The sequence below is a fragment of the Emys orbicularis genome, chromosome 9 (assembly GCF_028017835.1).
Source record: "Emys orbicularis isolate rEmyOrb1 chromosome 9, rEmyOrb1.hap1, whole genome shotgun sequence".
Classification (NCBI taxonomy): domain Eukaryota; kingdom Metazoa; phylum Chordata; order Testudines; family Emydidae; genus Emys; species Emys orbicularis.
Window position 1 is genome coordinate 40,627,433 of NC_088691.1, and position 25,413 is coordinate 40,652,845.

The 25,413-nt window shown below is 49.6% G+C and overlaps 1 protein-coding gene across 1 annotated transcript in view; it reads right to left on the bottom strand.

Moving 5' to 3' along the window:
- Positions 1 to 3,641: 3,641 nt before the first annotated feature.
- GABRE (gamma-aminobutyric acid type A receptor subunit epsilon) overlaps positions 3,642 to 25,413 on the bottom strand; it is an 84,165-nt gene continuing 62,393 nt past the window's right edge. The window contains exons 8-9 of the mRNA XM_065411007.1: positions 5,031 to 5,233; positions 3,642 to 3,929 (exon numbers count right to left, since the gene is read on the bottom strand). Of these exons, the coding sequence (XP_065267079.1) occupies positions 3,642 to 3,929; positions 5,031 to 5,233 (491 nt within the window). The remainder of the gene's footprint in view (positions 3,930 to 5,030; positions 5,234 to 25,413) is intronic.

Genomic DNA, 25,413 nt, shown 5'->3' on the forward strand with positions numbered 1-25,413 from the left:
AATGTTAATTAATGAATACATTTGTTTATTTATTGTAATAATTGGGATGGACACATTTTATCAAAGCCAGAGGAAACTCCTTCTCCTACCCTTAGGAATCTGCTTGATTTTGATCTCTTGTGTTCCAGTCCTTGTAATTCCATTTCCCCCTCTAAACGCTCCATCTTTCCAGGCCAGATTACCCTTTTTTTGCAGTATCTCATCAAATCCAAGTCCTACCCAGCCCAAGTGCTAACCATCTTTTCCCTTCCCTAGACCTCTCCCCTCCTCCTGTGTAATATAATAATCCTCAAGTTGAGTTGGCCCCAAATTGAACGTAGTTCTCCAAGGGCTGGATCCTACCAAGTGCTGAGTGAGCAGCTCTTTTGAGATGTGGAGTAACTCCCATTCTCATTGATCTGAATGGGAATTGAGGGTTCTGGGCACATTGTAGGATCGGCCCCCAGATCAGTATATACCATCATGGACCCAAGTGTAAACAGATAAAATTCCCATGACACCTCTGCCTACTCACTCAGCACTGATTTTGCCCATTGTTATATTAGCAGAGGGGGAGGTGTGTGTGTGTGTGTGTGTGGTGGTGGTGGTCGTGGGCGGGGGAATTCTATCCTCTTTTATAATATACCCAACCATCTATCTTGCTAAGTGCTGCTGCTTACTGGATAATCATGTTTTCCATGACAACCTCCTAAGTCAGTTTCCTTAGAAAAGTGTTCCAAACCCAGGGCTGTATCTGAGGAGTTTTCACTGTCTTTGCTGATGTGCATTACCTTTGTCTTCCATCATGTTTAAACCTGCCTGGAGTTTCTACTGGTGCTAGTGTCACTGGCATATTTCACTATCTGCTGCCCACTTACTCCACTTGATGAATATATTAAGTAATACTTCTTCCAGTACAGACCAGTGGTGCCCCCACACTCACTTCATTCTCCTCTGAGAACAGGCCTTTCCTATGTTTCTGTCACTTAAGCAATTTTTAATCCATGGCAATCTTTATTTTCTGGAATAGCCTCAAAGAGACCCTATTGGGGGATCATAGAAATTAGTGATGGCAGAACACCTATCTAGTTCAGCCATCTGTCAGGACAGAGTTGATTCATACAGTATATTATGTTGCCATGTCCAATCTCGCTTTATTCAGCGGTGTAGTGGTAAAAAAGAGAAGTGAGTGAACTAATCTAACCTAAACTCCATATTCCCCAAATGAAAAGTGGGCAAATGCGGGTTACCCAAGTTTGCCCTTGACTACACTGCTGGTTTTACTATGTCAAGTGAGATTTCACCCCCCTTCGCTCAGGAGACAGTTCCACAGCCCAACAGACTTTGTTGTCAGGAAACTATTTTTATCCTTCTCTTAGACTAGCTTTTTCTACATTAATTTCTTCTAATTAGAACCCCCCTTGTACCACCCTCAATAATTCTGCTCTATCTTGTCAAAAGCCATTGGAAAAATCCGAGTAAATTATGTCTGCTGGGAAACCTTTATCTCCTGATTTATTCAGCATTTCAAAGAACCCTAACTGGTTAGACAGGCATAATTTTCCCTTCCAGAAGCTGTGCAGGTTTGACCCTATTAGGTTATACTTAGCCAAGTGTTGTACTATTGTAGCCTTAATTAGGCTCTCGTTGAGTCCCCCTGGAAGCAAGGTAAGGGTATATTTATGAATTAATTAAACATGACACATCATTATTCAGATCACATTCAACAGTGTCAAAATCCATCTTTAAACCAGATCAAATTTGCTCTCTAAGAATACATATCCCTCGTGGCCCTATTAGGTGTCCGGTAAACCAGCCATTCCCAGCTACACTCCCTGCAGGTGTTGTCTCTTTACTTGGGACAAGCCTTTAAAGTGACAGTTATTTCTAAAACATGCTCTTTATAAAAGATTTCTTTTTAATTTACACAGTAAGTAAATATGAATGGGAAGTCACTTTCAGCAAACAGCATTGTGGGACAGTTGCTCAGCTGGTATAAATGGGGCAGCAACAATTTACTTCAGTGGAGAATCCGTCTCTGTGTTTTTCTGCTACAGATGCAGACTCTTCCTGCTTAGCACTGAATGGCATATTTCCCCAATCCTCACCGAGGAAAGATTGCTTCCCTCCCCAAGTTACATGGCCACACAAGTTCTGTGACAGTATGTGAGCAAGGAAACACCTACCTCCCCATGCTTGACCTGGCTAAGGGCTAGTCAACATAGCAGACCTGGCACTTGCGGATGTTATTGAGTTGCTCCGCCCCGTCCTGGGAGCCACTCACCAGAAAAGGGGTGGGGAGTGTCAGAAAGTAGGCGGAGCCATGGCTTTCTCCTAAATCTTCCAGTTTAAATTTTCTTTCTGAATCCTAAAGATTTAAAAATAGATGTGTTTGAGCTTCCAGGGCCCCCAAAAGGACCTTGCATGTTTGTTATTTTAAATTCTGCAGGGCCTGATTCTGCCACCCTTACTCAGGTTGAGTAATACCTCAGTCCATGAGAAGCCCCATTGGTTTCAATAGGATGATTTGTGGAGTCAGATACTACCCACTGATGGAGGGCAGTAGAACTGGGATCACACTTTGTCCCCTGAAGCAGAACTAAAAGAAGTCAGACCCTGTCTACACTACAAATAAAACAATATTAGGGGTAGGGCTGTCAACTAATCACAGTTAATGCAAGCAATTAACACAAAACAAATTAATTATATTAAAAAAACAGTTGCAATTAATCACAATTTTAATCTCACTGCTGAACAATAACATAATATCAATTTAAATTTATTATAAATATTTTGGATGTTTTTCTACATTTTCAAATATATTGATTTCAGTTACAACACTGAATTCTGTGTTGTAACTGAAAGCAATATACATCTACATGACACAATACAACCAGGATGTAACTGGGCCCTTTATAGGGTTGTATTTGTAGATAGATGGATCCTCACAGACTTATTTAAAACTTTCCAAATGCATAGCTTCATAGACTGACCAGTGTCAGGGAAAGTCCCTACTGCTGTGTCTTGGTACCATCTGCTACAGCAGGGGGCAGCTGTAGGCTACAGTGAGAGTCCCATAGCAACCCTGCAGGTAGAGGCTGCTGGGGGATGCACTGGTCCATCCCAGGTCTATGGCCATTCACCCTTTCTAGAAAGTACCATACACATTTTGAACAACACTGGCTCCTGATAGAGGGGAGGATGTAGCCATTTTCTCCTTCCCCACCTCCAGTCCTTGTGGACTTTTCCATGGCCCTTCACCAGGCTTTATGTCAACAGAAGCTGACTCAGGAGTAGAGTTGGTCGAGAAATTTATTTGATTTCCTGTAAAAATGAAAAAAAATTCACTTTCATCAGCACTTTCCGTGAAATTATTGGGGTTTCACTGGAAATGGAAAAAACATTCAGGTTTGTATTTTTGCAGAAAACCAGAAATTTTCACAAGAAAATTTCCCATGTGTTGACAACCTGGTTTTCATCAAAGAGTTTGGCCATGAATTTTTTCCCCAACTGGTTCTACTCAGAAGGGGAGGAAGGGGTTAAGGTTGGGCAAGTGTCAAAAAAAAATGAATGACTAAAATGAGAAGCGACACTGTTTCCCTTTTTCCTTTTTTGCAAATCTTGTTGGCCTCTGGTTTATTTCAGCACAGATTGGGGAACAGCTAGAGATAGAGATAGGCGATCCAGTACACGATGTTGAAGAGCAGGAAGGCGGTGGGGAAGAAAACCCGGGAGTAGGAGTCCAGGCGGGAGATGTGAATGCGGATGCGGCCCTCCCGCCACGTCCCTGTCTGACAGTCCTCGATGCAGCAAAAAAACCTCTCACATTCCTTCCCTTCTAGGCAAGGGGCACCCGACTCCTCCTCCTCCTCTACCTCAGGAGGCCAGTGCATGAGGTTGTTGATGTTGATGGTGGTGAAGGAGGGCATCACATGGGCATTGGCAGGTGGCTAGAACAAGGAGGAGAATGGGTTAGAGATAAAGTAAAGATGAACCCTCATTCGCCCAGACAATAGACCCTGCAACTGGCAGTCAATCAGTCTCCTGGTATCTCCTGGATGTACTCAGTGTACAGGGATACTAGAGAGCTCTACTTTCCCATCTTCCTGTCTGACTGTAATTCAGTTCCCTGGCATATCCTGGGCACAGGTCTGGGCCGAGAAGACCTGAGAGCGCTAATCCCCCAGTGCTCTCTGACATTCCATGCTCCACACAGCAGATGGTTTTCTCAGCCTGTCACATCCCTACTGAGCCTGGATGCGGTCTAGGAGCGCAGGATGCTGCCCAGACATGTTCTCTGATTGCCATCGCGTTTTCACATTTGCCACGGGAGGAAAGGGTGGGCAGTGCAGTGATTATAACAGCTCACTCTTGGAGAGGAAGTATGTCTTCAGCTCAGCAGCATAGCTCCTCCCCATCAGAGCAGGGCGGGGGCTTGCAGGAGAGATCCAGAATTCAGGTTTTCAGCCTCATGCCACCTAGGAACTTGGGGATAAAGCCCTGTTTAAGGTCAGATATGCAGGACTGGTTGGTGTGTTGACGGCACCCACTGTGATCTTAAGCAAAACCCACTGAAAGGCATGAGTACAATGGCTAGATTTAATACGTCCATACTCAACAACTCTCCTTATGTACTCTGAAGGGCACTGCCACTCCCCTGGGCACCCCTTGCTCCTAGAGTTCTGCCTCTTCAAGCATCCCCCCTCCAGGGGCCCGCCAGCCCCTCTGATGCCTACAGTCTCTAAGCTTGGCCTCTTGCACCATCACACCCCTTTGGGGTGTTACTGCCTGTCCCTCTGCCTTGCCCAGTCTCTGGAGCCCCACTCCCTACCAGTGTATTGCCATGTGTCCCTCCTTTCGGCACTCTCTGGAGCGGCACCCCATAACAATATAGCATGAGAACAGGTTTGCACCATTATGCCTTGTGAATACAACATGCTACTGGCCAGGAGCCAAAGAATACAGCGGTTCTCTGTGCAGACGGGATGCGGTGGCTTCAGGATATAGCAGCGCTAGCTCCCCATCCCTCCCTCCACCTTGTCCCTGCCTACCAGTCTGGGTTTCTTGCTGTTGTGCTCCGGCGGTTTCTTGTTTCCCACCAGGTAGTTGAGTGTGGCGTACTCCATGAGAGCGGCAAAGACGAAGATGAAGCACACCGAGACAAAGAGGTCCATGGCAGTGATGTAGGAGACCCTCGGGAGGTGCTTGCGGGAGATGGTACTCAAGGTGGTCATGGTGAGCACTGTGGTGATACCTACAAGGGCACAGAGCACTGTCAGAAGTAGCAAAGCCAAGGAGAGGAGCCAGTTGCTTACGTATAACATTACCAGTCATCCCCTTCCTCCATACGCCATCAGCGCAGGATTCCCCAGCGGCTCCAGCACGCCACTTTCCCTGACTCTCCAAAGGGAGCCAGGACGTCCTGACTGGCCGGCGAGGAGGTGAGCGAACTGTTCTATTACTGTATAACAGTTCTGTTGTGGGGATAGTGGAGGGGCAGGGCAGGGGAGTGTGTTCACCTGAAGTGTAATTCTATTCTGAAAGGGATGCTGCAAAAATGCTCTTGTAGGGTTCTGTGCCTATTGGGATTCCTGTGCCAAATATCATAGAATCATAGAATATCAGGGTTGGAAGGGACCTCAGGAGGTCATCTAGTCCAACCCCCTGCTCAAAGCAGGACCAATCCCTAACTAAATCATCCCAGCCAGGGCTTTGTCAAGCCTGACTTTAAAAACCTCTAAGGAAGGAGATTCCACCACCTCCCTAGGTAACCCATTCCAGTGCTTCACCACCCTCCTAGTGAAAAAGTTTTTCCTAATATCCAACCTAAACCTCCCACACTGCAACTTGAGACCATTGCTTCTTGTTCTGTCATCTGGTACCACTGAGAACAGTCTAGATCCATCCTGTTTGGAACCCCCTTTCAGCTAGTTGAAAGCAGCTATCAAATCCCCCCTCATTCTTCTCTTCTGCAGACTAAATAATCCCAGTTCCCTCAGCCTCTCCTCATAAATCAATATGCTCAGTTTATACATAAAAGGAAGGCATAAGGGATGGGGCCAACTTGATTCAGGGACTTAACAACATTCTAACTGTCTGTCATTAAAAGCTAGAGCCAAGATTTCCAAGAGGATAGACTGATTTGGGGTGCCTCTGGCTTGAGACACCTAGGGCCAGATTTTCCAAAGTGCTGAGCCTCAAATGGGAGTGACAGTGCTCCACAACTCTCAAGCTCACACTCTAAGTGGCTCACCCAAGACCACCCCACACCAATGGCTCCTTTTCAAAGTTAGGGTTACCATATTCAAACATTTAAAAAAGAGGACACTCCACAGGGCCCCGGTCCCGCCCCTGGCCCCACCCTAACTCCACCCCTTCCCTGTCCCAACCCCGCCCCCTCCCCGCCCCCATTCCAACCCCTTCCCCAAAGTCCCTGCCCCAACTCTGCCCCCTCCTCTGAGCACCCCGCATTCCCCCTCCTCCCTCCCGCTCTGATCTTGGTTGGGGGTTGCTAAGTGCTTCCCTGCTCCCCACTCGCCCTGCAGCCCCTGCAGCCTCTGCACCCCCCGCCTGCCCTGCGCCCGCTGCCCCTGCAGCCTCTATGCCCCTGCCTGCCCTGCTCCTCCTCGCCCTGCAGCCTCTGCACCCCCCCGCCTGCCCTGCCTCTGCGCCCCCCTGCCCCTGCAGCCTCTGTACCCCTGCCTGCCCTGCTCCTCCTCGCCCTGCAGCCCCTGCACCCCCCCGCCCCTGCAGCCTCTATGCCCCTGCCTGCCCTGCTCCTCCTCGCCCTGCAGCCTCTGCACCCCCCTGTAGGGTTACCATATTTCAACAATCAAAAAAGAGGACACGGGGTGCTGCCCTAGCCCTGCCCCAGCCCCGCCCCCCTCAGAACCCCCCTACCTGTCCCCTGACTGCCCCCTCCTGAGACCCCCCACCCTAACTGCCCCCAGGACCCCACCCCCTATCTAAGCCTCCCTGCTCCCTGTCCCCTGACTGCCCCAACCACTCTCTATACCCGCTTCTCCTGACAGCCCCCCCCAGAACCTCCGACCAATTTAACCCCCCGTTCCCTGTCCCTTGCCTGCATCAACCGCTCTCTACACCCGCTTCTCCTGACAGCTCCCCCCGAACCCCCGACCAATCTAACCCCCCCGTTCCCTGTCCCTGGCCTGCCCCAACCGCTCTCTATACCCCCTTCTCCTGACAGCCCCCCCCAGAACTCCCGACCAAGCTAACCCCCCGTTCCCTGTCCCTTGCCTGCCCCAACCGCTCTCTACACCCCCTTCTCCTGACAGCCCCCCCAGAACCCCCGACCAATTTAACCCCCCCATTCCCTGTCCCTTGCATGCCCCAACCGCTCTCTACACCCCCTTCTCCCGACAGCCCCCCAGAACTCCCGACCAATCTAACCCCCCCCGTTCCCTGTCCCTTGCCTGACCCAACCGCTCTCTACACCCCCTTCTCCCGACAGCCCCCCCCAGAACCCCCGACCAATCTAACCCCCCCGTTCCCTGTCCCTTGCCTGCCCCAACCGCTCTCTACACCCCCTTCTCCCGACAGCCCTCCTGAACCCCCAACCAATCTAACCCCCCCGTTCCCTGTCCCTTGCCTGCCCCAACTGCTCTCTATACCCCCTTCTCCTGACAGCCCCCCCCAGAACCCCCGACCAATCTAACCCCCCGTTCCCTGTCGCTTGCCTGCCCCAACCGCTCTCTACACCCCCTTCTCCTGACAGCCCCCCCAGAACCCCCGACCAATTTAACCCCCCCGTTCCCTGTCCCTTGCCTGCCCCAACCGCTCTCTGCACCCCCTTCTCCCGACAGCCCCCCTGAACCCCCAACCAATCTAACCCCCCCGTTCCCTGTCCCTTGCCTGCCCCAACCGCTCTCTACATCCCCTTCTCCTGACAGCCCCCCCCAGAATCCCCGACCAATCTAACCCCCCCCCGTTCCCTGTCCCTTGTCTGCCCCAACCGCTCTTTACATCCCCTTCTCCTGACAGCCCCCCCCAGAACCTCCGACCAATCTAACCCCCCCGTTCCCTGTCCCTTGCCTGCCCCAACTGCTCTCTACACCCCCTTCTCCCGACAGCCCCCCCAGAACCCCCGACCAATCTAACCCCCCGTTCCGTCCCTTGCCTGCCCCAACCGCTCTCTACACCCCCTTCTCCTGACAGCCCCCCCAGAACTCCCGACCAATCTAACCCCCCATTCCCTGTCCCTTGCCTGCCCCAACCGCTCTCTACACCCCCTTCTCCTGACAGCCCCCCAAGAACCTCCGACCAATCTAACCCCCCCATTCCCTGTCCCTTGCCTGCCCCAACCGCTCTCTACACCCCCTTCTCCTGACAGCCCCCCTAGAACCCCAACCGATCTAACCCCCCCGTTCCTTGTCCCTTGCCTGCCCCAACCGCTCTCTACACCCCCTTCTCCCGACAGCCCCCCCAGAACCCCCGACCAATCTAACCGCCCCCCGTTCCCTGTCCCTTGCCTGCCCCAACCGCTCTCTACACCCCCTTCTCCCGACAGCCCCCCCCAAGGACCCCCAACCAATCTAACCCCCCGTTCCCTGTCCCTTGCCTGCCCCAACCACTCTCTACACCCCCTTCTCCTGACAGCCCCCCCCAGAACCCCCGACCACTCTAACCCCCCGTTCCCTGTCCCTTGCCTGCCCCAACCGCTCTCTACACCCCCTTCTCCTGACAGCCCCCCCCAGAACCCCTGACCAATCTAACCCCCCATTCCCTGTCCCTTGTCTGCCCCAACCGCTCTCTACACCCCCTTCTCCTGACAGCCCCCCAGAACCCCGACCAATCTAACCCCCCCGTTCCCTGTCCCTTGCCTGCCCCAACCGCTCTCTACACCCCCTTCTCCCGACAGCCCCCCAGAACCCCCGACCAATCTAACTGCCCCCCGTTCCCTGTCCCTTGCCTGCCCCAACCGCTCTCTACACCCCCTTCTCCCGACAGCCCCCCCAAGAACCCCCAACCAATCTAACCCCCCCGTTCCCTGTCCCTTGCCTGCCCCAACCGCTCTCTACACCCCCTTCTCCTGACAGGTCCCCCCAGAACCCCCGACCAATCTAACCCCCGTTCCCTGTCCGTTGCCTGCCCCAACCGCTCTCTACACCCCCTTCTCCCGACAGCCCCCCCCAAGAACCCCCGACCAATCTAACCCCCCCGTTCCCTTGCCTGACCCAACCGTTCTCTACACCCCCTTCTCCCGACAGCCCCCCCAGAACCCCCGACCAATCTACCCCCCCGTTCCCTGTCCCTTGCCTGCCCCAACCGCTCTCTACACCCACTTCTCCTGACAGGTCCCCCCAGAACCCCCGAATAATCTAACCCCCGTTCCCTGTCCCTTGCCTGCCCCAACCACTCTCTACACCCCCTTCTCCTGACAGCCCCCCCCAGAACCCCCGACCAATCTAACCCCCGTTCCCTGTCCCTTGCCTGCATCAACCGCTCTCTACACCCGCTTCTCCTGACAGCCCCCCCCGAAGCCCCGACCAATCTAACCCCCCCGTTCCCTGTCCCTGGCCTGCCCCAACCGCTCTCTATACCCCCTTCTCCTGACAGCCCCCCCCAGAACTCCCGACCAATCTAACCCCCCGTTCCCCGTCCCTTGCCTGCCCCAACTGCTCTCTACACCCCTTTCTCCCGACAGCCCCCCCAGAACCCCTGACCAATCTAACCCCCCCGTTCCCTGTCCCTTGCCTGCCCCAACCGCTCTCTACACCCCCTTCTCCTGACAGCCCCCCAGAACCCCGACCAATCTAACCCCCCCGTTCCCTGTCCCTTGCCTGCCCCAACCGCTCTCTACACCCCCTTCTCCCGACAGCCCCCCCAGAACCCCCGACCAATCTAACTGCCCCCCGTTCCCTGTCCCTTGCCTGCCCCAACCGCTCTCTACACCCCCTTCTCCTGACAGGTCCCCCCAGAACCCCCAACCAATCTAACCCCCGTTCCCTGTCCCTTGCCTGCCCCAACCGCTCTCTACACCCCCTTCTCCCGACAGCCCCCCCCAAGAACCCCCGACCAATCTAACCCCCCCGTTCCCTGTCCCTTGCCTGACCCAACCGCTCTCTATACCCCCTTCTCCCGACAGCCCCCCCAGAACCCCCGACCAATCTACCCTCCCGTTCCCTGTCCCTTGCCTGCCCCAACCACTCTCTACACCCACTTCTCCTGACAGGTCCCCCCAGAACCCCCGAATAATCTAACCCCCGTTTCCTGTCCCTTGCCTGCCCCAACCACTCTCTACACCCCCTTCTCCTGACAGCCCCCCCAGAACCCCCGACCAATCTAACCCCCGTTCCCTGTCCCTTGCCTGCATCAACCGCTCTCTACACCCGCTTCTCCTGACAGCCCCCCCCGAACCCCCGACCAATCTAACCCCCCCGTTCCCTGTCCCTGGCCTGCCCCAACCGCTCTCTATACCCCCTTCTCCTGACAGCCCCCCCTAGAACTCCCGACCAATCTAACCCCCCGTTCCCCGTCCCTTGCCTGCCCCAACTGCTCTCTACACCCCTTTCTCCCGACAGCCCCCCCAGAACCCCTGACCAATCTAACCCCCCCGTTCCCTGTCCCTTGCCTGCCCCAACCGCTCTCTACGCCCCCTTCTCCTGACAGCCCCCCCACGAACCGCCAACCAATCTAACCCCCCGTTCCCTGTCCCTTGCCTGCCCCCCCCCACCAGGCCGAGGGAGAGCTGCGAGCTCCACGTGGAGCCAAACACTGTTCCATGCTGCTCTGCGGGGGAGGAGGGAGCGGGGGAGGGGGAGGGACTCTGGCTGCTAGAGGCCCCAGTGGCTGCGAGCGGCTTTCAATCAGGCCCAGCTGTCCAATCAGCTGCGCCGCACTCTGCATGAGGGGAAGGGGGAAATCCCGGACATTTCTACTTTATTAGAAATCCCCCCCTGGACGAGCATTTAAAGCTGAAAAAGCCGGACATGTCCGGGGAAACCCGGACGGATGGTAACCCTATCAAAATGCACACACGAGCATGAGCAAGACACACAAGCGACAAAAGCAGCTCTTGTTATCCTTTCCACGATGCCCTACCCCTACCCCTTGCAGAGTTATGCTGCAAAAGCTCCCAAGCCCAGGGTTCTGTCTTGCTGATTTGCCTGTAATGCCGTACAAAGAATAACAACATCTTTGCAAATCGTGTGGCTGCCCAGAACTCATTTCACCAGAGACAAATGGAGCTCAAGGCGCAAAAATATCCAGTTCTATTCTAAATCTAGAACCCACCATTTGGAGAGGGCTCTAACTGTGGGGAAAGGAGCTCTATGGCAGGTTGTGCTCCCTTCCTACGTGCTCCTGGTCTGTGCTAGGAAGAGCTGTAGCAGTTTCCAGCTGTGTGCGCTATAGGTATGCATTTACACGCATTGTCCTGTCTGGGAGTGTCCTGGAAAGTCCCAGGAAGCAGGGGACAGCGTACAAAAGCCATATGGTAATTTTTGTCCTACTCTCTCCCCTCACTGTGACAATGCCCCCCAACCCTCTCCAGTCCCCCACTTGCTCCCCAGGCCTTAACTCATTAGGTTATCTGTACAAATTAGATTATAAATTTCTCTGGGCAATGACCTTGTCTAACTTTTTGTCTGTAAAGTGCCATACCCATCTACAGCATCATGTAAATCATTACAAATAATATCACCGCAGGCACTGTGGAAGGGTTTGTATAAGAAGGTGGACTGAAAACAGCAAATGTTGCAAAGAGACAAGTCAAAGAGTCTGCTTTTAGATTGTGCATGAAAACTGGTAACACACAGGTGACAAGGTAACCCAAGGAGAATCCATCTTTGGGGCTCTTATGCCTTGGCTTTTCATTGTCTGGGATGTTAGCAGAGTCTCCTTATGGAGTCATAGCCTTGGCTTCTATCACTGCGTATCTGTGACTTGAAGGGTACATCTACACTTGGAGCTGGTGGGGGTGGGGGGCGGTTCCCAGCTAGAGGAGACATACCTGCACTAGCTCTCATCAAGCTAGCATGCTAAAAACAGCAGAGTAACTGCGGTAGCATGGGGAGCGGTGGGAAGGGCTAACTACCCTGGGTACAAACCCACCCAGATCCTGTGTGTACATACTCAGGTGGCTAGCCCAAGCTACTGTCTTTGCTACCACAACTACACTACTATTTTAGGGTGCTAGGTGTCATCAAGCTAGTGTGAGTATGTCTCCTTGAGAGGGGAATTACAACCCCCAGCCCCAAGTGGTTATCCTACACTAGCAAGTGGGTCACACAAGTGAACCCTTGTGAGGCTATCTCACTGCCACCTGATTTGTGTGGTATAGTCCAATGTACTTCCCAATGCCAGGGGCTTTGTAATGTTTTCAACAGTTCTAAAGCATTGGCCAGAGAAAACGCCTCTGAGTGTTCCCTGTACAGTCTTGTGTAGTGTGTCTGAGTCCAGCCCTGCGCCTGTTGAGGTCAGTGGCAATACTCAATGGCAGTAGAACTGGTCTATGTGTGTGATACCAAGTCACCAGCACAACTCCACCAAAGTCAGTCTGTAACTGAGTGGAGAATTTGGCTCTGTTTAATTCTATCACGTAGACATGGCTGCACAGCTCCCAAGACCAGAAGCCCAGGGGGAGCTGTGCTAATGAGGGGGGAACAATAGGTAACCAGTAGTCTACCAGCCAGATTAATAAAGAGGTTTTATTAATGAGTTAAAATGACACATCAGCTGGAAAAATTTAATTGCTATCACATGGCAGGCACATATCATGGTTATCACCAGGGTGGATATAGATGCTGGAAGTGGTGCAGTTTTTCTATACCGTGTAATGTTTAAACATTATCGGGCATTCAATCTGAAAAAATCATAAAATCACAAAAAGGGCCATAACTCAAAGTAACACAGTATAATTTTGACCAAAATTGGCAGCAACCTTCTAAATATAATTCCTAATGTAACTATGTGTTTTGGAAAGTTTGGGAAATATTTAACCCCTGGCGATATATTTTATGCGTTTTCCCATATTTTTTTGCCTTTCATCAAAGCAAAAGTCTGTAGTCACACGACAGTCTGAGCTCGTTTATACCATGTAATACATTAAAATATTTGTCATTATCTGTAGAATGGACTGATCTGAGAAAAAGTTTTTTGGTCTGCTACTTTGTTTTATGAGTATTGGTTACTTTCCAATGATTACTGCACTGGCAACTGATGTTAATAGAGCGTATTGCAATCTGAAATATTTTCAGGTCATGTTCCACTCTCTGGGCCAAGACTGGACCTATGTAATGTATGATGAAGCAATCTTCTGCAAAGCACAGTGGATTAAATGGAGGAATCAAAACAAATTTGACACTCATCACCTTGAGATGGGAGTCGTGCATCATGCAATGAATTTCATGGGTGATATATAGGCAGTGTGATGCAGGAAAGTGGGTTTGAAGACATCCTTGGGGAAGCCAACATGATGGTGCTTCCATCATCAGCCATGCTCTAAGAGAGAAAGGATATAACTGTGGTGTTAGAATCCACAAACTTATGAATGAGGCAATGAATTGCTTGAAATGGATGGCACTTGGCGATTCCAGGAACAATGATGGTCTCCCAAATGATGAGAAGAGATGCATCATGGAGAAAGCTCAAACATGCATTGAAGCATTTGAAGATGTGGAGAAGGCACACAAAGAAAACAGAGTGGTAGACTTCCCAATCACCCAATCACTCCAACAGCTCATGGACACTTGTGTTACCCAAGGAAAAATCTGTTCAGAGACATTTCTGTTCTGGGAAAACTATGTAACAGATTTCTCCCAACTAATGATGGATTACATTGCAGCAAAGAGAGATGATAAGTCCATGGGGCTTGAAACGTTTGCAGAAATGATTCCAGTTGACTTCCAGTGTGGTCATGCTAGATGGGACTATGTAAATGTAGCAGAAGCCAGATATATATCATGCTCTAGTTCATAGGGAGCAGTATACTGGACTGCCAGACCCTTCAGGGGTGTATGGCATGACTTGGCCATCAGGCAACCTCTCAACAAAGACTGTGGGAATCATCAGCCTCTTTGCACAAAAGGTAAGGCTCTGACCAAATATTAGCTGACTGCACATTTTAAGGCAGCTGTAACAGCTATGACAAATGTGTGGAATTCAGCCTTCAGCAACAGGATCTCCACGAAGAAGCTATCAAAAAGCACATGACTGCTGATGAAATTGCTGTCCAAGATGTTATTAAAAGTTGTGACTGAAAGAATGACAAATCCTTTTAGCATTGAACCTGGAACAAACCCATACAACAGACAGCTACTTGTGAACATTGCAATATCTCCTGTGACCCCATCTGAAACTGCAGAAAGTTTGCACATGGCAAGAGAGAATGGCACACAAGAAAAGCAGTTTGTGACTAGTAGGCTGTGAAGAGGTGAGGTAGACCTCTTTGATCTCATAAAAAGTCATAATTTCAAATCATTAGATCCTCCGGGAATCTCCCATCGCTTCGACAGATGAGGGTTCAGCTAACGTTGAATTGAGTTCTGGGTTTATTTGTTTTTAGGGTTTCTCGCATGGGAAGTGAGTCCAATCATGAATTTGCAAATGCGGTTGCATGTCTTGCAAATACAGTCATTGTTGCGGGGAGGGTTTGAGGTGTTGGCCTTATGATGTGCGCTCTACTCCTGCAAAGACCTCATGGCACAGACCTCTCCATCTGGGTCTGTCCAGTGCAAGAGTTCCCAGGTTCTAATATCTACCTTGCATGCTCTGAGGTTGGCCTTCAGGGTGTCTTTCTATTTGAGGATGGGTTAAGCTCAGTCGGCTGTTGAGCACTGCTTTCAGTGTAAGGAAAACCTCCATGCAGATCACGTGTCCCACCCAGCAAAGCTGAGCCCTGATGAGAACACTCTTCATTCCAGGGATCTGGCACCTCTCAAGGACTTCAGTGTTGGGGATCCTGTCCTGCCACTTGATATAGCAGCTGGAGCTTAGGGAGCGAAGGTGGAAACTCTCCAGCTGTTTGATGTGGCATTGGTAGAGCATCCATGTCTCACAGCCATAGAGGAGTGAGGTGAGTACAACAGTGTGGTGAATTTTTATCTTGATTCTGAGGTAGACTCCATGCTTCCTCCAGATCCTGTGGATGAGTCTGCCAGATGTCAAGTGTGGCGTTGCTGGAAAGTGTGCTACCCAGGTAGCAGAATTTCATGACCGAGCTGAAGGGTGTGTTGTCAATTGTGTCGTTGGGATCATGGTGCTCACGATGCTGGTGGTCTGGTGCTGGGTCGTACATGACCTCCATCTTTTTCAGGCTCATTGTGAAACCGAAGCATTTCGAGCCATAGGCAAAGCAGTCCACAATAAGCTGAATGTCCTGAGTGCATATACAATGAGGGCACAGTCGTCAGCAAACAGGAGTTCTCTCAATAGCTGTTCAATTACCTTGGTGCGGGCCCTAAGTCACTGTCGATTGACTAGACCCCCATCCAAGCTAAACTGGATGTGTGCACCTCTGTCGAAGACCTGCAGTGCGAACAAGAGCTTGGCTGAGAAGACAATGGCAAACAGGACTGAAGCCATTATGCATCCTTGTTTGGTGCCATTGATAGGGAACACTTCTTATGAATCATCACACTCCCCATCACCCTGGCCATCATGCTATCGTGAACAGAGCGGATGACATCAATCATCTTCTCTGGGCAACCAAATTTATGAAGGAGTTTACATAAGCCCTTGCAATTCACTGTGTCAAAGGGTTTGGCCAGGTCAACAAACACCATGTACAAGTCCTTGTTCTGTTCACCAGCCTTCTCTTGTACTTGTCGGGATGCAAAAGTCATGTCCATGGTTCCATGGCCAGCACAAAAGCCACACTGTGACTCTGGATACACTGAATTCACTAGGTCGGAGACAAACCTGTTGAGGACAACCTGTGCAAGATCTTCCCTGCTATAGACAGCAATGAGATTCCACAATGGTTGTCACAGCTAGATATGATTCTCTTCCTTTTCTATAAATGGAGTATGAAAGCATCCTGATATTCCTGGGCCACAGTGCCTTGTTCCCATACAGTCTTGGAAGGGATGGTGAGTTTCCTGATCAGGTGGGCACCTCCACATTTGTATGCTTCAGGTGGAATATCATGGGGGTTGGAGATTTGCCCATGGACAGCTGCTTGATGGCCTTAGTAACTTCGTCTAAAGAAGGCTCCACAGACAACTCCTCCAGGACCGGATGCTGTGGGAGTGAGTCAATGATTTCATTGAACATAGTGGATTGATGGCTCAGGACACTGTCAAAGTACTCTGCCCAGCGAGAGAGAATATTGTTTTTGTGAGCAGCTGCTTATCATCTGCTATAAGGACAGGGGCTGTGCCACTGGATAGTGGGCCATACACAACATGGAGACTTACGTAGAATCATACTTGTCAGCCACTTCCTGTAGTTCTGCAGCCTTCTGCTCCCACTAGTGATTCTTCAGTAGCCTTAATTGGGTTTGTCATGTATGTTTGGTCTGGTGGTGTACTGGGACATTTTAGCAACCAGCCAGGTGTCCAGACACTGCCAATTATTGGGATGGACTATTAGTGATTCTGCTTGTTGCATTTAGCCATTTATTAGGCCTTTGCAGGAACTTAGCATAACTAAGGCAAGCCCGGGGTGGGGGTGGGGTACAGCTATCACATGAAGTGGGCTTGACTCTACACCTCTCTGATATGCTGGGGTATGCATCTGTGAAAAACAAGAAGTCTGGCTATGTCATAACTATAAAGGGAAGGGTAACAGCTCTCCTGTGTACAGTACTAAAATCCCTCCTGGCCAGAGACTCCAAAATCCTTTTACCTGTAAAGGGTTAAGAAGCTCGGGTAACCTGGCTGACACCTGACCCAAAAGACCAATAAGGGGACAAGATACTTTCAAATCTTGGGGGGGGGGGAAGGCTTTTGTGTGTGCTCTTTGTTTTAAGGGGTTGTTCGCTCTTGGGACTGAGAGGGACCAGACATCAATCCAGGTTCTCCCCATCTTTCTAAACAAGTCTCTCTTATTTCAAACTTCTAAGTAAAAAGCCAGGCAAGGCGTCTTAGTTTTACTTTATTTTCTCAACTTGTAAATGTACCTTTTACTAGAGTGTTTATCTTTGTTTGCTATACTTTGAACCTAAGACAGAGGGGGGTCCTTTGAGCTCTTTAAGTTTGATTACCCTGTAAAGTTATTTTCCATACTGATTTTACAGAGATGATTTTTACCTTTTTCTTTAATTAAAAGCCTTCTTTTTAAGAACCTGATTGATTTCTCCTTGTTTTAAGATCCAAGGGGGTTTGGATCTTTATTCACCAGGAGTTGGTGAAAGGAAGGAGGGGGGAAGGGTCAATTTCTCCTTGTTTTAAGATCCAAGGGGGTTTGGATCTGTATTCACCAGGAGTTGGTGAAAGGAAGGAGGGGGGAAGGGTCAATTTCTCCTTGTTTAAGATCCAAGGAGTTTGGATCTGTATTCACCAGGGAATTGGTGAAAAGTTTCTAAAAGCTTCCCAGGGTAGGGAATGGTGGCAGCGGACCAGAACTAAGCTGGTAGTTAAGCTTAGAAGTCCTCATGCAGGCCCCTACATTTGTACCCTAAAGTTCAAAGTGGGGATACAGCCTTGACATGGTGGCAGAGCGGTGGGATTCGTCTTAAACCCAAAAGCCAGTAAGAGATTTTTTTTTTCCCTTCTAGCTGCTTGGAAAGCAGAGCTGAAGGTAGATGCATATCTTATCTCTCCTTGCCTGAAGGCAGAGGTGTTAAGTTTTTTTTAACAAGGTCCTTTGTTAAGAGAAGTGTTCAAATAAGCAAACAAACTTTGACTGGTAAAGGCAATTTACAAGCTGAATTGTTTTTTTTCTTTTTACATCCTCGGGAGTAGCTTGTTAGAAAGTCTCTGTTAACTCAGCAGCAGCCAGAGCTAAGTACATCCCAGTTTCAGTCAACTGTAGAGGGGTGTGACCCAGCACAAGAAAACAGGAAAATGACTACCAAAGAAGTAGCTAACAAAATAGAACTGGCCAAACTAGAAGCAGAAGAAAATGAAAGAAAACATCAAAGACTGCTTCAAATTAAAAAACTTGAAGAGGAGGCCAAAGAGGAGGCCCATAAAAGAGAAGAAAAAGCCAAAGAGGAGGCCCACAAGAGAGAGATGGAGCTGGAAAAAGCCAAAGAGGAGGCCCATAAAAGAGAAGAGAAAGCCAAAGAGGAGGCCCACTAGAGAGAGATGGAGCTGGAAAAAGCCAAAGAGGAGGCGAAAGAAAAAGAAAGGAAGCACGAACTGGAAGTAGCAAGTGCTAGGCAGGATGCATCAGACCATCCTAGCAACTCCACTCCAGGTGCCACTTCCCATCCCAGGAAATTCCCCACCTACAAGGCAGGCGATGATACTGAGGCCTTCTTAGAAAATTTTGAAAGGGCCTGCCTTGGATACAGCATCACTCCAACCCAGTACATGGTAGAGCTGAGGCCGCAGCTCAGTGGACCCTTAGCAGAGGTGGCGGCTGAAATGCCTAAGGAACACATGAACAGTTATGAACTTTTTAAAAACAAGGCCAGAATCAGAATGGGGCTAACACCTGAGCATGCCCGTCGGCGGTTCAGAGCCCTAAGGTGGAAACCCGATGTGTCATTTACCCGACATGCCTACCACATTGGGAAAAATTGGGATGCCTGGATATCAGGAGCAAATGTTAAATCTACGGAAGAGTTGCCCTTCCTATTGCAAATGGAGCAGTTTTTAGAGGGTGTTCCTGAGGAAATAGAAAGGTACATCCTAGATGGGAAGCCCAAAACTGTAACCGAGGCGGGGGAGATTGGAGCCAAGTGGGTGGAGGTGACAGAAAAGAAAAAAGCTAGTAGCAGTTGGAGCGAATATCAGAAGGGGCAAGCCGAAACAAAACCTTACCACCGGGGACAACCCAAGGCCCCACCCACATCCCAAGGGAAACCCCAGACGCCTTCTCACCCCACCACACCAGTCTCCATCAACCAACATCGCCCCGGTAATACCTTAGCAGGGCGATGTTTTAAATGTAATGAACTGGGGCATATAAAGGCTCACTGCCCCAAGAACCCCAACCGTTTACAGTTCATTACACCCCAATCACACCAAAGATCCCCAGACGCCTCTCTCATACCCTCGGAGCGAAGGGAAACCTTGAGAGTGGGCGGAAAGAAGGTTATCGCTTGGAGGGACACTGGGGCACAAGTGTCAACTATCCACCAATCCCTAGTGGACCCCAAACTCATCAACCCGGAGGCTACAGTGACAATTCAACCCTTTGTGTCACAGTCGGTAACCTTGCCTACAGCCAAGTTGCATGTCCAGTACAAGGGCTGGTCAGGAATGTGGACTTTTGCAGTCTATGACAATTATCCCATTCCCATGCTGCTGGGGGAAGACTTGGCCAACCATGTGAAGCTAGCCAAGAGGGTGGGAATAGTCACCCGCAGCCAGGCTAAGCAAGCTTTCACCCCCATCCCTGTTCCTGAACCGTCCACCAGGGCTCCGTCTGTGTTACCAGAGACCCAAACAAAGGTGGTGGAACTGGATCCCCTGCCAACGACTGCAACAGCCGTAGTGGATCCAATCCCAGAGACCCAGCCAAAGCCAGTCCCAGAACCGGAACTGGCAACGCAGCCAGCACCAGAACCATTGCCAGCACTGAGTCCAGCGCTTGCAAACCCGTCTATAGCTCCAATGCCAGAGGGCACCAGCGAGCCTGAACTGGTGGAAGCAGCAGATAACCCTACCCAAGAGGCTCAGCCAGAGCCTGAAATACCACATAGTGCACCAGCGGACAGTGGTTCACAGTCAATGGAAACAGCCCCAGCACCTGCATCGCTTCCAGAGGGACCAAGCCCCAGTCCACAGTCCAAGGAGGAACTGATGTCTCCAGCATCAAGGGAACAGTTCCAGGCCAAGCAGGAAGCAGATGACAGCCTTCAGAAAGCTTGGGCGGTGGCACGGAGCACCCCACCGCCTCTCAGCTCTTCTAACCGATCCCGGTTTGTTGTAGAAAAAGGACTTTTATACAAGGAGACTCTTTCTGGTGGGCACCAGGAAGACTGGCATCCTCAAAGACAGTTGGTAGTTCCCACTAAGTATCGGGTAAAGCTCTTGAGCTTAGCCCATGATCATCCCAGTGGCCATTCTGGGGTGAACAGAACCAAAGACCGGTTGGGGAAGTCCTTCCACTGGGAGGGAATGGGCAAGGACGTTGATAATTATGTCCGGTCTTGTGAGGTGTGCCAACGAGTGGGAAAGCCCCAAGACCAGGTTAAAGCCCCACTCCAGCCACTACTCATAATTGAGGTCCCATTTCAGCGAGTAGCTGTGGATATTCTGGGTCCTTTCCCAAAGAAGACACCCAGAGGAAAACAAGAATTAAACGTTTGCCAGTTTACAGCCCAGGAAACAGATGACGCGGAGTGGCCTGCAGGTGTCTACTACGAAGGAAAAAGGAATGGTGGCGTGGAAGAGGTGAACCTCTCCACGACCCTGGGACGTCTGCAGCGACAGCAGATCAAGGAGCTGTGCACAAGGTTTGCACCGATTTTCTCAACCATTCCAGGACGGACCGAACGGGCATACCACTCCATTGACACAGGTAATGCTCACCCAATTAGAACCCCACCCTACCGGGAGTCACCTCATGCCCAAGCTGCTATACAAAGGGAGATCCAGGACATGCTACAGATGGGTATAATCCGCCCCTCTACCAGTGCATGGGCATCTCCAGTGGTTCTAGTTCCCAAACCAGATGGGGAAATACGCTTTTGCGTGGACTACCATAAGCTAAATGCTGTAACTCGTCCTGACAACTATCCAATGCCACGCACAGATGAGCTATTGGAAAAATTGGGACATGCCCAATTCATCTCTACTTTAGACTTAACCAAAGGGTACTGGCAAGTACCACTAGATGAACCCGCTAAGGAAAGGTCAGCCTTCGTCACCCAGGCAGGGGTGTATGAATTCAATGTACTTCCTTTCGGGTTGCGAAATGCACCCGCCACCTTCCAAAGACTTGTAGATGGTCTCCTAGCAGGATTGGGAGAATCTGCAGTTGCCTACCTCGATGATGTGGCCATTTTTTCTGATTCATGGACAGAACACCTGGAGCACCTGGAAAAAGTCTTCGAGCGCATCCGGCAGGCAGGACTAACTGTTAAGGCTAAAAAGTGTCAAATAGGCCAAAACAGAGTGACGTACCTGGGGCACCAGGTGGGTCAAGGAACTATAAATCCCCTACAGGCCAAAGTGGATGCTATCCAAAAGTGGCCGGTTCCAAAGTCAAAGAAACAGGTCCAATCCTTCTTAGGCTTGGCCGGATATTATAGGCGATTTGTACCACACTACAGCCAAATCGCCGCCCCGCTGACAGACCTAACCAGAAAGAAACAGCCAAATGCAGTTCAGTGGACTGATGAGTGTCAAAAGGCCTTTAACCAGCTTAAGGCAACACTCATGTCTGACCCTGTGCTAAGGGCCCCAGACTTTGACAAACCGTTCCTAGTAACCACAGATGCGTCTGAGCGAGGCGTGGGAGCAGTTTTAATGCAGAAAGGACCGGATCAAGAATTCCATCCTGTCGTGTTTCTCAGCAAGAAACTGTCTGAGAGGGAAAGCCACTGGTCAATCAGCGAAAAGGAATGCTACGCCATTGTGTACGCGCTGGAAAAGCTACGCCCATATGTTTGGGGACGGCGTTTCCAACTACAAACAGACCATGCTGCGCTACAGTGGCTTCATACCGCCAAGGGAAATAACAAAAAACTTCTTCGGTGGAGTTTAGCTCTCCAAGATTTTGATTTTAAAATACAACACATTTCGGGAGCTTCTAACAAGGTGGCTGATGCACTCTCCCGGGAAAGTTTCCCAGAGTTAACTGGTTAACAATTGTTCTTGGAATGAAACATATTGTTAGTTTTTATATAATCAGTAGTATGTCTAAAGGTACATGTGTCTTGTTAACTCTGTTTTCTCCTAGAACTCCAGGAAGAAATCACAGCCAGTGTGGAACCGAACGTCCAACACTATCTGTGATTTGGGGGGCGTGTCATAACTATAAAGGGAAGGGTAACAGCTCTCCTGTGTACAGTACTAAAATCCCTCCTGGCCAGAGACTCCAAAATCCTTTTACCTGTAAAGGGTTAAGAAGCTCGGGTAACCTGGCTGACACCTGACCCAAAAGACCAATAAGGGGACAAGATACTTTCAAATCTTGGGGGGGGGGGAAAAGGCTTTTGTGTGTGCTCTTTGTTTTAAGGGGTTGTTCGCTCTTGGGACTGAGAGGGACCAGACATCAATCCAGGTATCCCCATCTTTCTAAACAAGTCTCTCTTATTTCAAACTTCTAAGTAAAAAGCCAGGCAAGGCGTCTTAGTTTTACTTTATTTTCTCAACTTGTAAATGTACCTTTTACTAGAGTGTTTATCTTTGTTTGCTATACTTTGAACCTAAGACAGAGGGGGGTCCTTTGAGCTCTTTAAGTTTGATTACCCTGTAAAGTTATTTTCCATACTGATTTTACAGAGATGATTTTTACCTTTTTCTTTAATTAAAAGCCTTCTTTTTAAGAACCTGATTGATTTCTCCTTGTTTTAAGATCCAAGGGGGTTTGGATCTTTATTCACCAGGAGTTGGTGAAAGGAAGGAGGGGGGAAGGGTCAATTTCTCCTTGTTTTAAGATCCAAGGGGGTTTGGATCTGTATTCACCAGGAGTTGGTGAAAGGAAGGAGGGGGGAAGGGTCAATTTCTCCTTGTTTAAGATCCAAGGAGTTTGGATCTGTATTCACCAGGGAATTGGTGAAAAGTTTCTAAAAGCTTCCCAGGGTAGGGAATGGTGGCAGCGGACCAGAACTAAGCTGGTAGTTAAGCTTAGAAGTCCTCATGCAGGCCCCTACATTTGTACCCTAAAGTTCAAAGTGGGGATACAGCCTTGACATGGCTATATTTCAGGACTGTTGTTATGGGGAAATATGGCTGCCAGATTAACTGCTTGGAAATTACTTGATTAACAATAATTTTTTTAGTGACATGTTTTTGTAACACTTGCTTTTGGCCCAGTGACTGATTTTGTTTGGTCAGCAATAGAACTTTTTTTTTTTATTGATATGTCTCGGTAACTTTTTGAGTATAAGAAGGGAATTGTGGGTCTGGGCCAAGTGGATCGCTTCGTGGGCACATTGAGATCTCCAGCCACAGAGGGAAGACCAGCCTCTGGAAATCTGCAGCTGAATCACCTGAATAGTGCTCCAAACTCCTAGGGGATGATTATCAGTTTGGGGTGCTCTATAACCTATTGTGTTTGTATGTGCTTGAGATTAAACAAAGCAGTGACTTCAAGTAAAGGCATTCTAGGCAGAATGCTGGCTTTAAGTGAAAGCACCTGGTTTTGATTTGTTTTTGTCAGCCATATAGCAGGCAGAAGCACTGCATCTTCCTTGGTCTGTCCTGATACCGCCTCGCAGACAGTAAAGTTACCTAGAGCTTTGGGTTTGGGGAGGCTGTCTACTTCCCCAGCTGCCTTGTGTGGAGTTAGGCAGCTTGGAGCATGCCTACCAACCAGATCCAGACCCACAAGGAAGTGAGGCAGGGCAATGCCCATTTGCCCCAGTTGGGGAGTTGTGCTGGTGCTTCAGCATGAGATTAGGCCTCTGGTGCCTGGACTGAGGTAGAGGTACATGTGCTCAGAGGCACCAAGGGAACTTTTAGAGCAAAAACTTAGGTGCCAAGTGAGTTAGGAACCTACAGGGTTGGGTGGCAGCTGAGGGGGGATTTTGTGGCTCACAGAGGTGCCTAAAATGGGATTTAGGTGCCCAGGTCCCTTTGTGGATCTGGCTTTGTGTGCCTATAGTGTGGACTGAACATTCTTAGATTCCTCTGACTTCGGTGTTGTGGGCCTGTGGCATGTACTGAGCACACTCATTCTCAGTTTACTCCCCAGCTCAGCACTGCATGCCTGCTGCATCAGCAAGGTCTGTACTGCCACCTAAAACTCTGCTGGCATGCCCTGGGTAGTTTGCCCCATTGTAAAAACAGGTCAGAGGTAAGGGGAGGCTCTAGACATCCAAGATCCCTAAAATTGTACCCCAGATGTTATTCTGGGTCCTCACCTGACATGCCAGCTCTCAAGCCAGTCTGGCTCTGCATTTGCATTTTAGAACATTTTAAAATTAAACCCAGCTCATTTGCTGGAAAAGGAAGGGCGCTGAATCTCAGGAACCCCATGACCATGACCCCAAATGGTACCCAAGGCCTTCTCCTAGCAAATTTCCATGCCAATGTGACTTGTCTATGAACTTTAGAGCACTTTGAAAGTTTACTTTTGAACAGAAATGCTACCGCAGCCTTCGGGTGTCTCTTGCGCCTGTTGGCATTCCAGGTTTTGCTCACAGCAGCATCACTTTGTAGAACCAAAGTGAAAATGTAATAGAGTTTGTATGATTGGGTTTTGGAGCTGTGTGTTGGTCAGCTCAGGGGAAGGCTAGTGAGATGTGTTCTATGTGAATACTGCTCATTTCCCCCCCAGCTTTGTGCAAAAATCTTTCTTTCCCATCCCAAGAACAAACGTGAAATATCAGCGGTGGTGTGTCAGTAACCTAACTGCATGCTGTCATTTATAAGCCTGCTCCCATTACCTACAGTGTGAGCACTTTTCAGAACAAAGAGCAGAAACACTCAGACATGGTCACACGTGAAAGATGATACATCAATGTAGAAGGTAGCTATGTCTCTGCCTGTTGATGGCTTTACAAAGTAGGACCATGCCTTTGAATTCATGGCATGGACAGCACTGACCTAACCAGGCAGTTAATGAAGAACACAGTAGTCGCTGAATTAAGTAGTCCTTGCTCAGTATCACTAGAGAGATTTGAAGGTAGGTAACTGCAATCCAACCCAACTGCAGCTTTTCCAGAGTCAGCAGCCTATGACTCACTGGTATCTTGCTTGTTTTTTACCAGAGTACATCTCTGGATAATATTTGCTACATGTTGTTTGCTAAGAAGAACAAAACAAGGGAGAAACTGCCTCCAACAAGGGCCTCCTTCAGGCAGCATCTGAAATGTGCAAACTATCAGCCCAACAATATGGAATCATGCAGCAGTTCAGTATCTTCAAACGTCCCTATCAACAACAGATGGGTGATAACATGGGACATCTTGTTCCTAAAATGATGGTGCTGCCACCTGCTCCAGAAGCCATCCTCACCTTTGTGCATTGTAGCTGTGAGAGTATCTGTGCAACAAGGAGATGCAAATGCCACAGGGAAGATACGGTGTTATGCGATGCATGCAGCTGTGACAGTGATGAGTGTAGCAACAGAGTATCAAACATATCAGAAAGGTTCTGAGGGGAGAATAGAAGTGTTTCAACTATCTCCAAATTACTGTGACTATTTTATGAGTAAATATAGCTCAAAGGGGTGTTGATTAGACAGTCA